The sequence below is a fragment of the Hemitrygon akajei genome, chromosome 15 (genome assembly GCF_048418815.1).
Source record: "Hemitrygon akajei chromosome 15, sHemAka1.3, whole genome shotgun sequence".
NCBI classification, from domain to species: Eukaryota; Metazoa; Chordata; class Chondrichthyes; order Myliobatiformes; family Dasyatidae; genus Hemitrygon; species Hemitrygon akajei.
Window position 1 is genome coordinate 54444392 of NC_133138.1, and position 24111 is coordinate 54468502.

At 39.8% G+C, this 24111-nt stretch overlaps 1 protein-coding gene across 5 annotated transcripts in view; it reads right to left on the minus strand.

Annotated features, from left to right (window-relative positions):
• unc5a (unc-5 netrin receptor A) overlaps positions 1-24111 on the minus strand; it is a 607644-nt gene that overhangs the window by 175543 nt on the left and 407990 nt on the right. For all 5 annotated transcript variants that reach the window (XM_073067589.1, XM_073067590.1, XM_073067588.1 and 2 more), the window contains one exon: positions 5724-5827. In XM_073067589.1, the coding sequence (XP_072923690.1) occupies positions 5724-5827 (104 nt within the window). The remainder of the gene's footprint in view (positions 1-5723; positions 5828-24111) is intronic.

The window sequence follows — 24111 nt, forward strand, 5'->3', positions numbered from 1 at the left end:
ATGGTTCTGGGTGTTGTTCAGTGAGAGTTTAACATACTGTAGCTCTGAGGACATGTGCAAAGCTTCTGGGCTGAGATTATATGTTAGTATGATATATATGCTGGTGTAAGATTTACAACTTTCACAATGGGTATGAATGTCAATGTCAAACAGGCTCTAGACGAACTGAGCGATGCAATTAATAGGCGTGAACAAGTATATCCTGATGCCTTCCTAATCATTTTGGGGTATCTTATAAAGTTTTATAAAGTCACTAAATAATTATTATCAACAAATAACCAGAGGAAACAACATAGTGCACCACTATTACACTAAGATCTAGAGAGCTTACCATGCTATTCCACATCCACACTTTGAAAAGTCTGATCACCTGGCTCTACCTCTACTCCCTGAGTCTAGGCAGAGAGGACCAAGAAGACACGGACAAGGGAGGCACAGGAGTGCTTACACGACTGCAATGAATCGGTGGACTGGATTCAGTGATTTATCCTTGAGTCTGGATGAGATGTCACTATAGTCACCAACTTCATTAAAACCTGTGTGCATAAGTGTGTGCCTATGAAATCTTACTGTACACACTGAAACCACAAGCCATGGATAAATCAGGAGGTTCGTAGTCTGCTGAGGGCTAGATCTGTGACATTTAAGTCTGGCAATCCAGGTCTGTACAAGAAAACCAAGTACAACTTGTGGAGGGCTACTTCAGGAACTAAGAAACAAATTTGAGAGAGGTTAGAGGCATCATCAGATGCTCGTCAACCCTGGCAGGGTTTGCAGGCTATTACTTCCTATAAAGCAAAACCCAACATCATGAATGAGAGTGATGCTTAACAACTTTTATGCTCACATTGAAAGGGAGAATAAAACTACAGCTATGAAGATCCCTGCAGCACCTGGTGACACTGTGATCTCTGTCTCGGAGGCTAACGTCAGGCTGTCTTTCAGGATGGTGAACCCTTATAAGGCAGCAGACCTGTTGATGTACCTGGGAAGGCTCTGAAAACTTGTGCCAACCAACTGGCGGGGGTATTCAAAGCCATTTTCAATCTCTCATTGCTACAGTCAGAAGTTCCCACTGGCTTCAAATGGGCAACAATTATACCAGTGCCCAAGGAGAGCAGTGTAAGCTTCCTTAATCACCCAGTAGCACTCACATCTAAGGTGATAAAATGCTTTGAGTGGTTAGTCATGGCTGGAATTAATTCCTACCTCAGTAAGGACCTGGATCCACTGCGATTTGCCTATCACTAGTATAGATCTAGGGCAGACGCAATCTCAATGGGCATTCACACAACCATAGATCACCAGGACAATATAAACACATATGTCAGGATGCTGTTCATTGACAGTAGCTCAGCGTTCGACACCATCATTCCCACAGTCCTGTAAGGAAAGCTATAGAACCTGGGCCTCTGTGCCTCCCTCTGCAACTGGACCTTCAACTTCCTAACCAGAAGACCACACTCTGTTTGGATTGGAAATAACATCTTCACTGTGCTGACAATCAAAACTGGCGCACCACAGGGATGTGTGCTTAGACCACTGCTCTACTCTCTCTACACCCGACTGTGGGGCTTGGCATAGCTGAAATGGCATCTATAAATTTACCAATGATCCAACCATTGTTGGCAGGATCTCAGATGAAGATGATAGGGCATACAGGAATGAGATATACCGGCTAGATGCAACTACCTTGCACTCAACATTAATAAGACCAAAGAACTGATTGTGCACTTCAGAACAGATGGAACATAAACAAATCCTCATAGAGGGATCAGAAATGGAGAGAGTGTGCAATTTCAAGTTCCTGGGTGTCAATATCTTGAGGACTAACCCTGGTTGCAGCATATTGATGCAGCTATAAAGAAGGCAAGACAGTGATTGTATTTCATTAAGAGTATAAGGAGATTTGGTTTGTCACCTAAAACACTCAAAACATTCTACAGATGTACCGGTGGAGAGTGGCTGCATCATTGTCTGGTATGGGTGGGGGGGGGGGGGGGGGGAATGATACTGCATAGGATCGATGAAGGGTCTCGGCCCAAGACGTTGACTATACTCCTTTTCACAGATGCTGCCTGGCCTGCTGAGTTCCTCAAGCATTTTGTGTGTGCTGCTTGTTTTTTCAGCATCTGCAGATTTTCTCTTGTTTGCATAGGATCAAAGTAATTTGCAGAAAGTTGTAAAAGTAGTCAGCTCCATCATGGGTACTTTAACTTATAGTCATTTAAAATTAACTATTTAATATGCATATACATATATAATTACTGTAATTCCATTTTGTCTATATTTATCATGTATTGCATTGTACTGCTGCCACAAAGTTAACAAATTTCACAACATAGATCGGTGATATTAAACCTGTTTCTGAATCTGATTCTGATGTGAGTTATGGACCAAACTCAAGATTAAGAAACACAAACAGATTAAGCTAGATCTTCTCATGACTGGCAAATCTACATGATCTCATGACCTGCACGTTGTCAGAAATCTATGTGGCCTTTTCAAATCAAGAGGGCGGCTTCACCCCTGGACATCATTGCAGTTTCATTAGGGCATAAACCACTTCCTCACTTATGCTAGAAACCTGTGTTTCAGAGAAAAATAACCAGAATCAGAGTCATGTCTAAAATCACTAGCACATGTCATGAAATTTGTTGTTTTGCGGCAGCACTACATTAAAAAAAAACATAAATTATGATAAAACTACATGAGTCACATGTGTCACAGATGAGAAAAATCAATGTGTTTGTGGATTGCTCTCTGTAGTTCATGCTATGACGTGTTCCTAGTTTGCGGTTGCTTGTTTTTCTTGTTGCTCTTTTGGGCGACTTTGAATCGGGGTGGCCTGCAGATAACAAACACTGAGCTGAATATGCCTGGGCTCCTTTGATTGTGATGAGTAATGACTTCACCATAGTGAAAGGATCAAAACTGTCAATGAATAAGCCCAGAGATAAATGGTGAACAATATTCGGGAGAGCATCTGTAAGTAAAATGAAAATGTAGTCTTCAATGAAGTTGAACAAATGTGGTAAGACAGAACATAACGCTAAAACTTAAGAAAAAGTGAAAATTCTGCAGATATATGGAGCTATAGAAAGCAACAAAGTGAAACAATTACACTCAAATAGGACAAAACAGAGATTTTGGAATATAATAGGAAGGAATATCATTTTGTTCATATACTTTAATTAGAGACCAACAATTTCAGACATGGAAACACACTTTCCTCCCTAATCCTAATCATTAGGACTTACAGGTTTTTCCACAGAGCTCAAACAATTCCAAAAGTGTACTGTAATCTTACAAGGGCACCCACATCTTAATCAGGAAAACATGCTTACCAAGTTACCATCATATAAACATGGCAGCTCCCATTCAAATCAATTGAAGACATTGGCTCTTGCGTTTAGTATCATTCTTTATTATTTATTAAAATTCTTTTTCTTGTTTTTGATGTGTCAGTTGTTTCTCAAAACTAGTTAACTATTTTCCTTTTGTCATAAAAACACTTCCAAGTGTTACTCTATATTTGTGAACATCAAAGATGGTCTGCACGTGGCTTTGAATTTCGGGGATCGATGCTCTCAATAGAAGAGCATGGATCAGGGCACACTGGAAAACAATGTCGCCAAGGGCAAGGAGCCAATAAGTTTGAAAAACTCAAGAATGCCCCATAACATTGGGGTTAAAACAACACTGTTGGATTCTGACACATCATAATTTTGCAGGCATTTGGACTACAGATCCAAAAAGCCTGGGAAACTAAATTTGAGGGGAAATCTGCAGGAATTCAATGAGATGCTATTTTAATCCTCCCCTTTGGTTCACAGGGATAAAACAAAGTTTTAAGCTAGAAGAACTGCAATAAGTTTGAAATTATATATTTCCTAACTGGAAAATGTGAATTATTATTGCCTTCACTTCTTGGGTTTTGTCTGGCAGATCAGACTAGAGTGATACAATGTTTGCTTTAATGTGTAGTGGAAATAGAAAATGTATACTATATGTTTTTTTTAAGATTAATGATTCCTGTGAGGATAACGGTGAGAAAAATATTTAATCATGAAGTTCACGTATTTAATTTCAGTTATGTAAAATGATTATAAATTATATGGAAATAATACTGATATTATATGCTGTGAAATTTTTAATGTAAACCAGATGTAACTCAAGAATATATATGAATCTCATTTTAAAAATACAAATGTTTAGCTTGAAAAGGATTGGCAGTATACAAATGGAATTCCCTCATGGGGTCCCTGATCTTTGCTGTAAATCTGGAATTAGGAGAAATCCTGGGTAATATGCCAAAGGATAGTGTAGTTATTCCTTAAGATCTATGTTAGGACTAGAGTGGGCAATTGGGAGATCTTCATGGTTATTTTATCTCATAGTCAACATAGTCTTGGGTAAGAATACACACTGACCTTCCCAAATCAACTGGCCTGTGGAATAATTTCTTATTTTTAATATAATCTTCATGTCTCAAACAGTAATATCTGTTATAAAATTACCTTCCCCAGAAAAGTTTAAAGGGAACATTAGGAGGGAGCTTCTTCACACAGAGAATGATGGGAGTGTGGAATGAGCTGCCAGATGAAGTGGTAAATGCGGGCTCACTTTTAACATTTAAGAAAAACTTGGACATGTACACGGATGAGAGGTGTATGGAGGGATATGGTTCAGGTGCAGGTCACTGGGACTAGGCAGAAAAATGGTTCGGCACAGCCAAGAAGGGCCAAAAGGCCTGTTTCTGTGCTGTAATGTTCTATGGTTCTATGGTTCTAATATGCGGGCCTTCAACGTTCCAAGAATCTGTGGCCCTGGGGATGAGCTGATTCTCTGCCGGTGCATCTGACTAAAGCATTGCAGGAGAAAACAGAATATTGGGAACAGCCGATCAGCTGTCACAGCGCTCTGTACTCAGTGAGCCACTTTCCCTCTTTCTCTTTCTTTCGTTCGTGAGGGAGAGCTTGTTGCCAATTCTTGAGTTGGGAAAACAAAAGCGACATGGCAGACTTTAACGCCATAAATCAGTGATTGTTTTTCTTTGTTTCGTTAGTCTCACCCCTTGCTGTATGACACCTGAGTGACACCTCTCTGTCTCTTTAGAGAGAAAGAGTCTGTGGTATGTCGAATTGTCAGATGAGTGATTGGATTTTCTTCATGGTCTTTCTTGGGGGCTTTGCTATTGCTTGCTTGGTGGGTAGAGGGTGCTGATGCGTTTTTGCTGAAATAAATGGGGGGAGGGTCATTGCTTTGCTGCTGCTTGTGCATGGAAGGGGTGAGTGGGGGCTTTGGGGTTCTAATGTTTTTACTGTCACTCATCCTTTGGGGTACTCTTCTGATTTTGTGGATGTCTACAAAGAACAAGAATTACAGTTTGCTTTTTGTATAGATTCTCTGATATTAAATGGAACTATTGAACTGTTGAACTTATTTGCTCTAAACACAAATTATTGGGTGCATAATTACATGAACATGAATATAACACACCACTTATCAGATGGTTAATATAATATGGGTATATCAGATATTTTTAATATTTATTTCAATTTGTTCAGATTTTTAGTGCACATGCCATGTTTAGATTTGCCCTAAGAAGTTATTGCTTTACACATAACTTAGGGTAAATGTTAAATTATTTTGCATGTTGCAGGTTTCGAGCTAGCTGTCTGGTGGTTTCTGTTGGATTCCCAAGCAGCGCTATTTCTTACCTTTGCAGATGGAATACCCTCTGGGGGACGACAATGAAGCAAGACTTCTTGATCCAATGGAACCTCTTTCCCTATTGGCTCTTGCTCAAAATTCTTCCGCAGATCTCCAATCCAAAAACAAAAAACACCATTAATTCCATTTCCACTGTGATGAAACAAATTCCAACAAAAAATAAAGTTACCCTTTCAATGTTCATAAGATTTTTATTATTATTAAAAAGCAACTAATATTTTAAAAAATCTAACATTAATCTTTCTGAAATGTGGATTTAATATCCAGGCATTTCTACTGGTTAAATTAAACAAGTCATATGCAATCAAATCTCAGAAAACACTTCTAAATATTGTAACTACTGACGTCCATTCATTCTCATCCAAATTACATTAACAAATTCATGGATTTAATCTTTACATCAAAGGTTGGCATAGATGAGGACATTTGCTCAATGACTCTTCTCTGTCCTGCATCTAATACATTCTTTGTTTTCAGCTAATTTTGTAAATTTTGTTTTGTACACGGTCCCATTCGTGAATGGAAGAGACATGCTAGAAACAGCCCTTTCAGCAGCAACTAAAAAATATAAGACAGCCTTCATTCAGTTAGAACAGGGGTTCCCAACCTGGGATTCACAGACCCCTTGGTTAATGGTAGAAGGGATGTAAACTTTGAATTATGTTTTGATCTTGATGGTCAATTCTTTGAACATCAGCAAGTGTGACTCAGAAATCGAGTCATTCTCCGGCATGGCACTCTTTGCCATATCTGCTGCAGGTGAAAGCTGTGGATTGAAAAGGTACAAAAATTCTATCGGCCTTCTTCTCAGGTGGAAGCTTCTGTTTGCCTCTTCAAGATAGATCTACACAGTGCGGAAACAGAGTCTTCTGCTGATGAAATGCATGCTGAACAACAGGCACTGATTTACATTAACCCAGTTTATTTTCCCCACATTCCCCAAGATTATATCACACATCTATGCAACCAATTTAACTACCAACCTGCACGTTTTTCCAATATGAGAAGAAACAAGACTATCTGGTGGAAACCCATTCTGCCAGAAAGAGAACATGTAAACTCCACAAAGACAACTTTGGAGGTTATAAGTGAATCTGGGACACTGCAGATGTTGAGGCAGCAGCACTACTACTTATCCCACATCTTCTTTTGGCCTCCCCCAGGCTGAAACAAATTATAAGTTGAAGTTCTGGAAACAAGATCTGCAATATCATGCATCAGATGTTTTTTTCTCTACCATTACACCAAGCCAAGGTGTTACGTTGTGTAACTCCAGAGACTAATCAAAAGAAAAACACAGGAGCTGGGATACCTGTGTACTTAGATTTTCTTGGAGGATTTCTTAATCTTGGGGATAATGTCTTTCCTGAATACAGCAGTGTGAGGTGGGGTTGGAATCACTCTGTTTGGCAGGTGAGGCTTGAGGTTGTGAAACAATCTCAGGTACTGTGGCCTCCTTTGTGGTGGTTGTAGGAGTTGACTCTTGGACTACAGGAAGTGGTTCTGACAGTTCTGGGCACTTTTCTTCTCTAATAATTGACTGCTTTCCCAAATTGATCGATCTGTCATCTCCAGATGATGACATCAGGCACAATCTCCACTGTGTAGGGGAGTGCTCCAGTTCTGTTCTTAATTGTTCCAAGAACCCAGTTCTGATCATTTCTCTAGTCCCTCAGCAGGACTGTTTGCCAGAAGTGAAACATCAAAACTCCTTGTATGAGGAGCCCTTAATTTTTCTTAGTTGCTTGTCCTGCACACTCCTTCTGAGACTGGGTTTGATGAAATCCAAATGTGAGCCAAAGGACAACTCAGGAACAGCACAGCGGGTGAGTTGTTGGTTGTGGAGTGTGTTACATTGCCATATGCAAAGAGGAAATTGGCGAGCTTCTGATTGAGTGTGGTGTATTCTGCTGACATTGCTTGCAGTGCAGTCTGTACACTCTAGAGATACCAGTCTGCCAAACCATTTGTAGCAGGGCAGTATGGTGCAGTTGTAATATGTCCTATTCCATTCATTTTCAGGAGTGACTGAAACTGTCCCACAACAAACTGTGTCCATTGTCACTAGCTAAGTGTTCTGGAACATTAGTCCTTGAGAACAGTGTTCTCAAAGCATCAACAGCGTGAGACTGTAGTGGAGGCCACTGGGAACATTACTGGCCACTTTGTAGCTGCATCCACTACTATGAAGAAATTTATGTCCATGAATGGTCTGGCAACATCCACATGAATCCTCTGCCAGGGCAAAGCAAGCCATTTCCAGAGATGGAGAGACACTGCTCTTGGCATCCTCTAGAGGTTTTGACATCCCACATAGTGCAAAGGGAAGCTGCTTGATCTGCTGATCTACAAATGTTTGTATACCAGGCCACCAGACAAAGGTTTGAGCCAACACGTTCATTTTGACAATGCCTAGATGACCAGCATGTAGCTCCTCCAGTATGTTAGCTTTCAGCTTGGATGTACAACAACTGTCAATCCCCACTTAAGGCAACCCTGTCAAGGGCACATTTATCCCAGCACTAGTAAAAATAAGGGAATCTGAATTTCTGCTGCACATGCCATCCACTTTGGGCCACTATGTAAACTCAGGAGGGTGTGGGGTCTTTTCTGGTTTCCCTTTGGGTCATTTATGCAATAATAGGGAGACTTAAGAGTTGCAATAGGGAGAATATGCCAAGAGGAGAAAAATTTCCAGGTATTTCCTTTTCCAAGGGTAAACAGGACAACCCATCAGCACTTCCATGAACAGCTGTCCTCTTGGAATTTGACCTTGTAATTGTGTCCTCCAAGAAACAGAGCCCATCTCTGCATTCGTGCTGTTGTTAGTGAAACACCCTTCTGTGGATTGAAAATGTACTCAAGTGTTTGATGATCAGTAATGAAGGTCAGATCTATCCCATATAGGTACTGGTGGAAGATTTTTATACCCCAAACCAGACTCAATTTTTCTCTGCAGTGGTGTGGAAATGTGATACAAAGGCTACGGGGTCTTCACCTGCATCACTCAGAACATGTGGTATGATTGCAACTAAACCATAAGGTGAGGTGTCACAGGCAAGCTTCACTGGACGATGTAGATCATAATGTGTGAGTTGGGTGTCCGACCTCACCCTATCCTTTGCCACTGCTTGAATTTTTCTTGTGCGTCAGTGATGTGACCATAGTAAGTGATGCTTAGATTAAAGAATTCACACTCATCACATCATGCTCTCAGCCCATAATCTTCTAATCTGTTTAACACTGTCCTGAGATTTTGAAGATGTTTCTTGTCATTCTCACCGGATACCCAGGTTACACACAGTGCCTGGGCAGCCTTGCAGCACCTGGTCCACAGCTTTCTGCTAGAGTGCAGCTGTCGATGCTAGTTCAACATAATCCTATTATAGTGATAAAGCTCTCTCTCAGTGATTACAGTGAGAAACACTTTGGATTCTTCTTCCATCTCTATCTGTCGGTAGCCTCAGCTAAGTCCACTTTGCGGAAGGGTTTCCCTCCAGAAAGATTTGCAAAGATATCCTCTATCTTGATCAGAGGGTATTGACCTAATTCAGTACTGGGTTGATGGTGACCTTTAAATCATCACAGATCCTGACAGATGCATCCTTCTTGGCTACTGGAGCCACTGGTGTTGTCCATGGGCTCCAGTCAAACTTGGAAAGAATTCCTTCAGCCTCTATGCGATCTAGCTAACTGGCTAATATATCACCGACAGTATAAGGTACCAGACTGGTTTGTGAAAATTGGGTATGCACTTTCTTTCAATACTATTTTACCCTTGAATATGTTTGTGTTTTCCAATTGAGTTTATCTTGAACACTGTTGTGACATCATCCTGTGCCTTTCTTAATTCGGTTTCAGTTGACTCTGTCGCAGGGGATATGGTACGTAAATGGTGGATGAAGCTCCAGTCAGGTAGTAGGTGTCCCAGCCAAGCATGTTCCCATACTGGTGACCCTCCTGTTTTCACTCTCCAGTACTCACTATTTATGAACTCATGGCTATGCTCACTGATTGTTAATTTCATTCACTTTCTGCCTTTTTTTGTTAAACTGAAATGTCTTTCTACCCCTTCTGAAGAAAAATGTGCTGTACTTCAATAGGTAGTTAGGCGTTTCGGGTTAGTTTTAAACACCCTCGTTGTCACTGTTATGTTTTGTAATTCCAGAAACTAATCAAAAGAGAGACACAGGAGCTGGTATATTTGTCTATTTAGCTTTTCTTTTCCTTTTTTTAAGTGAAGCTTCACATACGACGTGGTGACATAATGATGCATGTCATTCATGTATGCCTTACATATAGCTCATAATGAATTATGTAAACAATAATCAAAAAATTTATTTACAATATTACTCAAATATTAGTGATATATTAAATATACTACACAAGGGGTCATTCCCTACTTCTTTGGACTTTTTGTGTGTAGAACAAGATGTACAAAAAAGTCTGGTTTCAACCTGAGTGAAACCGTAACACAGGACAATACATGCCAATCAAAAAAGCCAGGAAGCATAAAATAGTGCTAATTGATCTCAAAACTAAGGAATCAAAACAAAGTCCTGCAGATCATTCATATATAGAATGATTAGTGGTGGATGATAATTTTGTGAGGATGAATTTCCAAGTGTGTCCCCATCCTCATTGTTGATGATGCCAAGCAAAGAAGTGGTCAAGAAAAGTCAGAAGGATTTTGCAAATATTTTAGGCAGAAATATTGTGTGAATAACCAATTATACAGGTGCCTAAGAAGAACATGGTAAATTTCCTCAATGACTATTTTCCAGTAGCACTTACATCCACTGTGATGAAATGTCTTGGGAAGCTGGTGATGAAACATATCAACTCCTGAGAGGTGACTTGGATCTACTTCAATTTGCTTACTAGCTCAACAAGTCCACCACAGATGCCATTTGATTGGCCTGTCACTCGATCCTGAAACATCTGGACAGCAACGATGCATACATCAGGATGCTCATTATCAATTACAGCTCAACATCCAATACTATCATCTCCTCAATAATAATCAATAAGCTTCAAGATCTTGGCCTCAATATCCTTGTGCAATTGGATCCTTGATCTTTTCACTTGCAGACCCCAGTCAGTTCAGATTGGCAGCAACATCTCTTCTACAATCTCCATCAGCACAGGTGCAACACAAAGCTGTGTGCTTAGTCTCCTACTCTACTTTCTTTATACTTATGACTGTGTGGCTGTGCACAGCTCCAATGCCATGTTTCAGTTTGCTGACAACAAGGCTTTCATTGACCAAATAAAAGGTGATGAACAATCAGCATATTGGGGGGAGACTGAAAATCTGTCTGAGTGGTACCACAACAGCAACTTTTTAGTCAGTGTCAGCAAGACAGGAGGTCAATGAGCCAGTCCTCATTGGGGTATCAGAGGTGGAGAGAGTCAGTAAATTTACATTTCTTGGTGTTATGATTTCAGAGGACCTGTCCTGGGCCCACCACATAAGTGCAATTATGAAGAAAGCATGGCAACACCTCTGCTTCCTTAGAAATCTGCAGAAATTCAGCATTGTGTCAAAACTCTGACAGACTTTTATAGATTTGTGCTGCAGAGTAAATTGACTGATAGCATTATGGCATGTCTGGAAACACCAATACCCTCGAATAGAAAATCCTGCAAAACCTAGTGGATAATGTCATGTATAAAGTCATCCCCACCATTGCGTACATCTACACAGAGTACTGTTGCACGAAAGCAGCATCCATCATCAACCCCGTGAGAGGCAGGATTCACAAACATTTGGAGAGGCATAATATGATTAGGAATAGTCAGCATGGTTTTGTGAAAGTCAGGTCATGCCTTATGAGCCTGATTGAATTTTTTGAGGATGTGACTAAGCACATTGATGAAGGTAGAGCTGTAGATGTAGTGTATATGGATTTTAGAAAGGCATTTGATAAGGTATCCTATGCAAGGCTTATTGAGAAAGTAAGGAGGCATGGGATCCAAGGGGGCATTGCTTTGTGGATCCAGAACTGGCTTGCCCACAGAAGGCTAAGCGTGGTTGTAGGTGGGTCATATTCTGCATGGAGGCCAGTGACCAGTTGTGTGCCTCCGGGATCTGTTCTGGGATCCCTGTTGTGGATAGGGTGGAGTGCTGTCAGAGGTTACAACGGGACATTGATAGGACGCAAAACTGGGCTGAGAAGTGGCAGATAGAGTTCAACCCAGATAAGTGTGAGGTGGTTCATTTTGGTTGGTCAGATGTGATGGCAGAATCTAGCATGGTAAGACTCTTGGCAGTGTGGAGGATCAGAGGGATCTTGTGGCCTGAGTCCGTAGGACACTCAAAGCTGCTATGCAGGTTGACTCTGTAATTAGGAAGGCATACGGTGCATTGGCCTTCATTAACCGTGGGATTGAGTTTAAGAGCCGAGAGGTAATGTTGCAGCTATATAAGACCCTGGTCAGACCCCACTTGGATTACTGTGCTCAGTTCTGGTTGCCTCACTACAGGAAGGACGTGGAAACCAAAGAAAGGGTGCAGAGGAGATTTACAAGGATGTTGCCTGGATTGGGGAGCATGCCTTATGAGAACAGGGTGAGTGAACTCAGCTTTTTCTTGCTGGAGTGACGGAGGATGAGAGGTGACCTAATAGAAGTGTACAAGATAACGAGAGGTATTGATCATGTGGATAGTCAGAGGCTTTTCCCTAGGGCTGAAATGGCTAGCATGAGAGGGCATAGTTTTCAGGTGCTTGGAAGTAGGTACAGAGGAGATGTCAGGGGTAAGTTTTTATGCATAGAGCAGTGAGTGTGTAGAATGGGCTGCCAGCAGCAGTGGTGGAGGTGGAAATGATAGGGTCTTTTATGAGACTCCTGGATGGCTGCATGGAGCTTAGAAAGATGAAGGGCTATGGGTAAAGCCCAGGTAGTTCTAAGGTAGGGACATGTTTGGCACAGCTTTGTGGGCCAAAGGGTCTGTATTGTGCTGTAGGTTTTCTATGTTTCTATAACTTCAGTCGCTGCATCACAAAACTGTTTCCACAATCTATGAACTGACTTTCAAGGATTCTTCATCTCATGTCCTTGATATTTATTGCTTATTTATCTATCATCATTATTATTCATTTATTTCCATTTGGGTTTGCACAGTTTGTTGTCTTTTGCACATTGGTTGTTAATCCACCCTGTTAGGTGTAGTCTTTAATTCCATAATGTTTCTTGGATTTACTGAGTACGCACACAAGGAAACAAATCTCAGAGTGTATATGGTGACATATACTGTATGTACTTTGATAATAAATTTACTTTGAACTTTTTTGAACTTTGACATTGCCTTCATCCTGAGATCCCAGTATCAGAACAGTCAATCTGCAGATAATTTGATTCATTGCATATGAAATGGCTGAGGTGACTATATAGGGCAATGCTACATGACTTCACAAATATATCAAATGTGTATTGTAGATTTGTGCCCCAGAATTAGCCATGCGTCTAGCTAAGCTGATCCAACTTAGTTACAACACTAGCATCTAACCAATAATGTGGGAAGTTGCTCAGTTATGTGCTGTTCACAAAAAAATCAGCACAAATTCCACTAGGCTGTTTATTATATACTATCAAGCATCAGCAAAAATGATGGAAGGTACCACTATTAAAGAACACCTATTGACAGATTCCTGGTTTAGTTTTCACGGGCTTTAAGTTATATTCCACACTTAAAGTTATATAAAATGCATAAAGGCTAGACTAATATTTGGAATTCACAATGGTTAGTCCCAGAACAACATAGACTAGTTTCCCTGTGATGCTCCAAAAGGCTCACTGTGAAAGGAAGGACATAAACTGATGCACATCTGAAGCTGGTTAATTATCAGGTACATCAGTCATTTCCACTGAAAACACCAAAGGGGAATATCACCTTTCACTGAATGTGAATTACATTTGTATTGCCTAGTTGTGGGATAAGCAGCAGTACAACTTTATTTTCCTGTTTGCAAAGTTCCCACACCGTAGATTGTGCAAGCTTAAGTGGCTTTCAAGTTACCACATGTCAGGTAAATTCTGTGGGCGGGTTAAGCATTTGCAGGTTCTGATTCTCCTTCTCCATGTTGCAAACACTGTGCAGCTAGTTATTTACAATATAGTTATAGAAAATGCCAAGTCATTTAACTCAAATACAAGCATGCTGTTTGCTTTCATTATTAATAATCTAAGTGCCATTTAATTTGAATTAAAAAGTTAATCACTCAAATTGATCAAACATCAGCATGATTTTGAATGTATCCCGCTTGGTTTGATCTGATTAGAACAATGGTACAGCGCAGGAACAGGCACTTTGGACATGATGTTGTACCAAAGTAATGAATTAGTTATCAAATGCCCAACTAAATAAATCCCTTCTGCCTATGAAACATCCATATCATTCAATTTCTTGTGCATTCATGTGCCTCTCTAAAAGCCTCCTAACTTCCTCGAAGTTACTTGTCACTACCACTGTTGGTAGCAGTGCATTTCAGGCACCTACCACTCAGTAAAAAAATCCATCCTCACTCATCTCCTTTGATTACACTGGACAACAAAGATTTTGCTTCCTGAATACCTTTAGATGTATCTTATGAATTTTGGGCTACTGACCATGAAAATCACCATGAAATTTCCCCAGCTCGCACCATTTTTTAATAAACTTATGTTTATTATTTCAATTCATAATTCTAGTCAATTAAAATGTTGCCTACAATGTAAGCTGGAAAGTTTCCTATCTTGTCCAGGCATGCTTGGGCATGCTAAGGTGGCGTGGCTGCTGCATGGCAGGACAGGTTTTAGTAATAATTATTGGGTTCAGGACTGTAAGGATGGAATTTGCTATCACCAGGCACAAAATTTTCTAAGAAGGATTTTGATATTTGAGTCAGATGCTTCCCAGAATAACTGATGCCAAGATTAAGGAAAGTATTTTTGTTGGTCCACAAATCAAACAGGTCATCAATGACAGGCAATCTGAAGAATTTCTAGTGAGACCAGAGAAAATCACATTGAAGGCATTCAAGGAAATTGTTGAAATTTTTCTCAGCATCTACAGAGCACCAAACTACATGCAGCTGGTTGAAAGCATGCTTCAAGCACATAAAACCATGAAATGCAACTTGTTACTAAAGATTCATTTTCTGCATTCCCATTTAGATTTCCTCCCTGCAAATCTTGGTGCTGTTAGTGACGAGCATGGTGAAAGGTTTCACCAGGACATTGCGGTCATGGAGAAAAGATACCAGGGCAACTGGAATCCACCAATGCTGGCGAATTATTGTTGGGCACTTAAGCAAGAAGCCCCAGAGACCGAGTACAAATGAAAATCATTAACAAAATATTTTTAACTTAGTTGAATTATTGCAAAGCATCAGCACCATTATGCAATTAAACAGACTATATTCAATAAAAGTTAATATTTTGTTTCTCCAAATTCCAAGTAGCCTGTAATTATATTTGTATTTAATATTTAATCATCTTCCAGCAGTCTATCACAAACAAACAAAAAATTCTGAGGAAGCAACACTTTTGAAAAAAATTGTTGTCCAGTGTTATATATTTAAAAAGGGTTTTAAAAGTACTTTTTATATTAAAATAATCTCAGAAATACTTTTGGCACTTACATCCTTTGGGAGATGCCAGTGATCTTATTCTCTGTTTGATTTTTGGGTATTTTTTTCTGATTCCACAAATGTCAGCTTGCAAATAATGATACTGCTGCTCAACATTCCCTCTAATTTTTTTACAGCTGCGAGGACCAACCATTGCTCTGAGCAGGAAGTTCTTACACCGCCTGAAAACTGCACTGCGCTTCCAATGTTTTTGTTTGTAATATGCATACTATGAATATTTAGAACGTACAGCTGCACAGGAACAAAGGCTATGTGCGCGGGAGCATTTCAGTTACGGCGCGGCTGCACACCTGGACAGCTTTAAGGGAACAGTGCTGCAGCATATTTGTTGTGCAGGAGACAGAAGTGAATGAAAATGTCCAAGTGCACTGAAATGTAAGATGAAGGATTTTGATGTCAGTTGTTAGGTTCACCAAGACCTTTCTGGAGATAATGCTGCATAAAGCTTTAGCTAAAATTTATTTATCCACATATATAGGTTACTAACGTATTGTGATGCATCAGGAGTGTGGTCGGCTGCTCACCCCATTATTCCTAGGAGCCAGGGCTATTTGGTATTCTTGTTCTATGTTCTAGATGTGTGTGTTCAAGAATTAGGGTGGGATGTTCAAGTTCATTTATTTTAGCTCAGATTATACAGTCAGTCACTTGAATGTTTGCATGCCATCCTGACTGTAACTGGGGTGTGTAATAATCACCACCCCCATCTGTATGTGACTGAGTCACTGAGCTGTTGCATTCTGCCTGTTAATGTGCTTGCCTCAATAAAAACAGCAGTTGAGATAAATGAGTTCTTCTTGTCTGTCATCATGGACTGAATGCTCGGTGTCAGGAGTGGGAACAGAAATTGACAGCGAAATTAAAGAGCTAAGAATGCCTTAAGACCTGGGGAATAAGCTGAGTGACCAAGTGGTATGCCTTCCCCTGCACCCCGGGACTGGGCTCCCAAAGACGGGACACTGCCCCAGAGGGAGAAGCTGGGAACTGAGTATCATTCCTTCCCAGGAAACCCCAATGGGGCGAGCGTACCTAGAGTCTCCTACCCGCTGTACCCGCGAATGCGTCACTCGCCGACCACACCAGGGAACTCAAAATGCTGCTGCCGTAGGAGGACAGACATCAAAGCAGGTGCCACCAACGCTGCCAGAGGAAAAGAAGGACCAACAGGGCCTTGCAATTAACAGCACAAGGTCCACCCTGAAGCTCCCCAGATACAATGGTACCGGCTGCCTGGAGCTTGCCTGAGCAAATCAAACTTGAAACATGGCACAACTGATGGAGCTGGCGCGCTCTGACTGCTATTGTGCTTATCACAATAAAAATGGCAGTTGAGATAAAGGAACTCTTCTCAGCTGTTGTCATGGACCGAATGCTCATCAAAATACTTTGTTATACGGAGGGGATGAAGTTCCCGGAAATATTGTCTGGAACACTGGGAGCACTTAGCAAAGGTGGGAAAATTTTGACTGACCATGAAGAGATTCACAAGGCAGACTATACAGCTGTTAGTGATAGAATCACAAGTTTGCAGAGTCAGTCAACACAAAAACAAGCCTTTGGCCCACCAGGTTAATTCCAGTCATTAATCATCCACCTATTATAATCACATTTATTGACACTTGGTCCATAGTCTTTGATGTGTTTCTAAAACAAGTTCCAGATAATTGGGCCATCAGTTAATAAGGACAGCCGCTATTTCAGACACATCTTAAAAAACAAAAACTAATCAAGAAAATAGATGGTATTCCCTTCGTTTATTTCAGACACTTTGGTTGAGTTGGTTGAGGCCTCCACTGGTCAGAGTTGACCATAGATATTGTGTCTTGGCTGTCTAGATACATAAGCCTGGGCAATACGATATGGAGAGTAAGCTGTTGCCCAGATAGCAAGCTCCCCCTCTCTATGCATCTGCTGAACCCAAAGGAAGGGCAGAGATCGATGCAGTTTGATTCTATAACTGTTGTGGGAATTGCCTGTCAGCATTGAAGTTAATGTAGGACTGCCTTAGGGACTTCAGCTCTGGATTTTCTTCCTCAGAGTTTGTTCCCGAAGCCTTCCCCATGAGTGGGAATAACCACAAAGCAATGGAGGTTGAGATCAGAGTTTTCCTTCTCCTAGATGGGCTGACGAGCCCCATCTGCCCAAAGTGACTGGATTTAAGGCACCAATAACCTGCTTTGCCTGTAGAAGTAGTTCTACCAGGTTTAGTAGCTAAGCCACACATGAAGGCCAGGAGCTAGACTTGGTTGTCAGAGGCTGTTTGAGGCGCACACATTGGGAACACTTAATGGAGCTTGCTCTATTATCACCCCTAGCTATAACAACATTAAGAAACATTCGGGACACTCTGCTGCTTAATTGTGAGAGGAGAATGTTGCGGAACAGCTTCTAACTAGCATCGGTCGTGTGCCCTTTTGTGGCAGTTAGACACAACACTGCTTACAGCAAACAGTTTTTAACCTGGCGCCATGGTAGCAGTTAGCGCAATGCAATCCTCCCACAGTCCATAGATGTACCGGTTAGTAGGTTAATTTGTCATTGTAAGTTGTTCTGTGATTCAACCAGGTGGCATGGCTCAAAGTGCCAGAAGGGCCTATTCTGCATTGTATCTCTCTAAATGAATAGTGTCAGTTGTGTGTGCTTATGCTCAAAATGTAGTGGTTTCTGTCTCTGACAGTTGGCAGGAAATAAGCAGTAAGACATTTCAGAACTGTTTTGCTAACTGCGGTTTCAAGCAGTTAATTTTGTGGATACCTGATATGGCCAGTAGTAAAAACTGAAATAATTTTACTACTTGAACAAGTTACTTAGAATTTAAAGGTATTGTTGAACATCTTAAATGTTACAATGAAAATGAAGATTTGGAGGATGCAATATCCGAAAGGATTGTATGAAGCCACTCCATTATCTGTACTAGGTGTTTATGTTGATTTTGTTCATTAACAGTCAGTCAAAGGGCCATGGCAGCTACTCTGGATGAATTCCTCCTTCAATTAATATTAGGAAGAAATACACTATTTTATAGTACTCTAGTTGTATTGGTAGTGTTCTAATTTTTTTAGTATTTCATTTAAATACTTATTTTGTTACTCAATTTGTCCATGTACTCACCTAGATACTTGTTAAGTATTCTGGCAGTATGTTCCAGATTCTAACCACTCTGTAGGAAAAAAAACCCTCTTTTTCCAATCTACTGTAGATATCTTATGCCTTATACTAAAGCTATGCAATGCTTTTTAGATTTAGATAGCTCTATTTATATCTACTTGAATTCTGGCTCTCATAACAGTCTATACCTCTACTATATCTCCCCTTACTCTCCACTCCAAGGAATTTAAAAATCCAATCTATTTACACTCGTCTTTTAACTAAGTAAAACTGTTCTATGTTCTAAGTTGCTTCATTCCAGGATCTTCTACCCATTCCAATGAAAAATCACGTTCTTTGTCTCGAATGACAACCAGAACTTTACCAGCTAAGGCCTAACCAATAGCCTCCCAGCTCTTATATTCCATCCATTTAATAAGATCTCTTTAATAAATTAACAAATTCTTTAAATTCATTAATACAATCTTTAATAAATATATTTTAAATTTTCTTTAATAAGAGAAGATACATTCAGTGGCTGCTATGTTAGGTACATCCTGCACCTAATAAAGGGGCATCTGAGTGTATGTTCATGGTCCCCTTCTGCTGTAGCCCAGCCATTTCAAGGTTTGTTGTGTTGTACATTCAGAAATGCTCTTATGCACATCACTGTTGTAATATGTGACCATTTGGTTATTTGACTTCCAGTCAGCTTGAACAAGTCTGGCCATTCTCCTCTAACCTTCCTTATTCACAATCCGATTTCACCCATAGAACTGCCACTGACTCGATGGTTTCTGTTTTACATTCCATTCTCTGTAGATACCAGAGCAGGGGTTCACAACCTTTTTTTATGCCATGAACCCCTACCATCAACCGAGGATAGGAACCCCTGAACCAGGTTAGGAACTCCTGCAGTAAAGACTGTTGTGTGTGAAAATCTTAGGCGATCAGCAATTTCTGAGACTTAAAAATTACTCCATCTGGCATCATCAATCATTCCACAGTCAAAGACACTCAGATCACACTTCTTCCACATTCTGATATATGGTGTGAACAACAACTGAACCTCTTGACAATGTCTGTATGTGCTTATGCATTGAGTTGCTGCCACATGATTGGCTGATTAGATATTTGCATTAATAAGCAGGTGTACAGATGTACCTAATAAAATGGCTACTGATTGCATTTCTCATATCTACTTCACCTCCTTATCTAGCTGTGCTGACATCTGCAGGCATCTTTAGACCCTCACGCTATCTTTAGACCCTCACACTATCTTCATGAGTCCTCCCAAAATACATCACCTTAGACTGATCAGGATCATTCGCCCTGCTAGTACCCTGCCCTAATCTAATAAACTAAGTGAAAAGGTTCTGTAGCCTCTCACTATGTTTTATCCACAAACTTACTAATTAATGTTTTTGACACCTGCAAAAAATATTTTACGGAGGCAACAAATATCCTAACATACTGTAGCGATTTCTCAGGAGGCTACACCGATTCTATCAGCTATGTTGTTCGTTCCAGCTGGTAGATTATAAAAATTACCTTGGGATCCTATCCAAGTCATACTCTAACAAAGCTTCTGCTTGTCTCAGGGAGACCCAGCCACTCTCCAAAGAAATGTCAGTAACACCATCCAGAACAAAGCTAATTACACGACTGCCACCTCATACACCATCACAAATATTAATTCCTATTATAAATAACTAATTGTTCATAGCTACATTGTGAACTATCCACTGACTGCACTGTTCACCTCCAACATCACCTGTCAAATCTGTGACATGCACGCAAAACGAGAGGCAGTTTGGAATGCAATCTACAATGTTTTAACCAAGTCACAGAGTCTCCTGACTTGGAAATGCAGCATCTTCAATTCTGGATCTAAATTCTAGAAATGTTTAGATGTACTTTCAAATTCAGCTTTCCCCTGGAACAGGAAACTACCATCTTTGCAAAGGCAATTACTCTCATGACTTATAAATAAATAAAGGACACATGTACCACCGTTTAGAGCAGTATGTAATGCTCAATATTAAACTCTCAAATGAAGATTAAGCAAGAGTTAAAATACTCTTGAATATATGGTTTATTTTATGATATTGCGGACTCTTTGGCTTTATGTGTTTTAGTAGTTGTATCATTTTGATACATACTGTATCCAAGTCTTAATCGAGTTCATTCCAAATTGGCCTCCTCACTTTTATTAGGTGTCTTTGTATTGTATATTTGTTGAACATGCAGTAATCATTGTCTTCGACAAGGGGAATGGGGCTAATATGTTAGGTTTTGATGAGTTGAAGAATGTTATCTGAGGATTACAGATGTTTACATTATGAACCTTAATGAGCCGCTACTTGCACTAGTCTGCATCTGCAGCTCGATTCTATAACTACGGCAAAAAAAATAATCAATTGTCAAGGTTGAGGAGAATATGCTTGGTCAATGAGGAATGTTCATTGCAGGCTGCTTTCACTTCAGGTGGATTAACAGAAAGTGAGAAACTACCTGCTGATTCAGGAGATGTTTAAATGCTGAATAGGATTCTGCTAAAATTTGCCACTTTAATGAAACCCCTTCTCTTCACATGGGCTCAGATGGAAAAGAGTAATATTGATGGAGCCTTCTATTTGAGAAGTTCTGCAACAGAATATAGTTAGAGAGCCCTCGTATAGTGCATAATATGATCATCATAATATTGGCAGTAATGATAAATGGCCTAGAACTTCTGAAGCACTAACTATTAATTTGTTATTGCATTCTGTAACAATGACTAATTAGGTCATTAGCTCATGGCTTAGAAGTTCAGAGCCAAAAGTACAAAGAGAGGTCCAGTGGCGGAGTTTCCGGTAATCAGATTGCAGGGCTTGAGAAGAGTTCAGAATCAGGATCCAAGGGTAAAGCGGAGCTATGAATTGAGACCTGAGGGTCAAAAACGGATTACAAATTGAAATTTGGTGACAAGAGAAGTCAGTTCATGCCAAAAGGGATCAGAGGTAGAGGGATCATAAATGGAATTGGAGCATAACTTGAATCTATCTGAAAATTATTTCAACCCATGCCTTAATCTGGAGATAAAATATCTATTTTCTTATGTGTAGCACTGTAACTACAAGTGTTATGTGGCCTAACTCTTAGATCAGTATATCACTTCTTGATATTTTGCTGAGCATCAAATTAATTGACAGAATTTTATGAAAAGAACTGTAAGTATGGAAGTCACAGGTCATAGTACAGTGGTTTCTCTTCCGAACAAGGGTTGTTGTAGGTCTCATTGCCAGTGATGTCACAGTGGTATACAAGGCAGAGATCCTGCATTAATAATTTTATCAGCATTGTATAGGATGATTTCCCATTTTGCAAGAGATATGTTCAAAAAATATTCCATGACAGAAGTTCCCAACTTGGGCCTTCAGTTAATGCTAGAAATCTATGACATAAAAAAGGTTGGGAACTCCTGTTCAATGGAATAATGGCAGCACTAATCTCTCCAAAATTCAATTTACATTAAATTTCTATCAATCCACTAATGTTCAGAACTCCTGATGTATTGAAATCTTGCTCACAAAATCTCCTTCAACCCCTTAATACTCAATAGAGCCTCAGTTCCAGCACTCCCTGTAAATACATCTGAAACTTGTTTTCTAGACCTTCTCTCGGCCCATCTCCCATTCTCCTTTTAAACGTAAGGTACCCCATTTTCCTCATTCCCTTTAAACTTACTGGGCTCACTGGGAAATGTACTATTCTATGGTGTATCATTTAAAATTAAGTGAATTAAATATATGTTTGGGTATTGTTCGGAATAAAGTCCAACAGTCCAGAAAGTCTGCCAGCTGACACAACAAAAATCCCGGGAGTTCTGTATTATCAGAGTTTTATTCCACACAGGAATTTATTTCCGTAGCACTGTTGCTGTTCTGTTCACAATAAACTCAATATAAATATAGCAATATTGCTTCTGTCAGAGACAACCAAGATCACCAAAACTATTGGCTTTCTGCCATCACTCTGATGCCAAGGCTACTGTAGCCCACTATGCAAATGACAGGCTGCCAGCAACCTGGTTGTATCATACAAGCTGTCAGCACAGTCTGTCCACTGACTCTGGGGAAAGATATTAGCACAAAGACAATCAAAGGCATACCTTTCAAAGCTGTACATGCACACTTTTGCGTGTAGAAATGGGAAATTGATGTAGCCGCAATAACACAGTGTGCAATGTAACTGATGCAGTTTAAATAGATGCAAGTCTGGGCTTCAAGCACTTCGAGAAATAGATTTAAATTTTCCTTGGAATTATACTATTTAAGTTTGTCGATTAAGACCAAACAATAATGCAGCATTAATTCACTTTCTTTGCCACTAGTACACCATGGCAGCAGCTTGCCAAGGTGTCTTTAGCAGTACCTTCCTAACCCACAACTTCAACTACGTGAAAGTATGCGCAGCAGATTCATGGCATGATGACCAACTCTCCAAGTCACAAACTATACTGACTTGGAAATATGTGACTATTTTGTTATTATTACTGGGTCACCATCCTAGAAAACGCTACCCAACGACAATGGGGAGTGGTTTCTCCCCAAATGACTGCAGTATTTCAATAGGCAGTGCATTGAAACCATCATCACAAAGGCAATTAGGACTGTGCATTCAAATGGTGACCTTTCCTTTCGAAACCTGGGTCCCAAGAGAGAGAAAAAAATAGACTGCAGTAGAATCAATGGTATGACGTTTATTCTAGTCATGTTGAATTGGAGTATTTTGTGTGAACTGGGATGATTGGTAATAAGATCAGTAATGACATTTTCAAATCTAAAGTGGGATCATGATTTTACATTATTTAAGTTCCTATTAATTAGAAAATTACAATGTTTTAATTGCTTAGTGTGCTGTGAAATTAAATAATTTCAATTTTGAATAGTCAGTTAACAAATTTACTAAAATTACTGCAATATAAATTACTAACCTCAGGTATGATGTACCTGTCAACTGACCACTTTAATGATTCTGATATTCCCTGTATTATAATTAAAATTTAAAGTTGTTAATATCAAACTGAAAATACTATGACTGTCTTCGTGTCGCTGGTCATCATGAATGGGGAAAATGCATTAATTTGCAGTAGGAATTTTATAATCCCAAATACAACATTGAAATCTCACGAATGAATTATATTACTTTGCTCTCCTGCATTTGTCTCAGCTTCTTTCTCAGTATCTAATTATTACTACTGGTATTCCACTTCTTTTGTCTGTAATATGTACTTCCCATTAAGCATCTATCTTTTCCAAGTCTAAGTCATTTCTTGTTCCAATTTTACTACATACAATTTCTGCATTTCATTCTCTACCTTTATTATCTAAAGCAATTGTCTGAGCATTGTCAGTTCCATGATGGGATCAATGATGCATTGAGAAAATCACTTAGTGTTTGGAATGTTACAGAAAAGCATTCAAAAACAGCTCCTAACTGAAGCATAACTCATATTTAAAAGAACAGTTGAAATAGCAGTATCAAGGGAAACAGCAGGCAGAGACACAATTGAGTTGTGGTCAGGATTGAAAGTGAGCATGAACAAAACTGCAGCATCTAAACAGAAACCAGCCTGGACAAACAAAATGTGTTACAATTGCAGCAGAGGCTC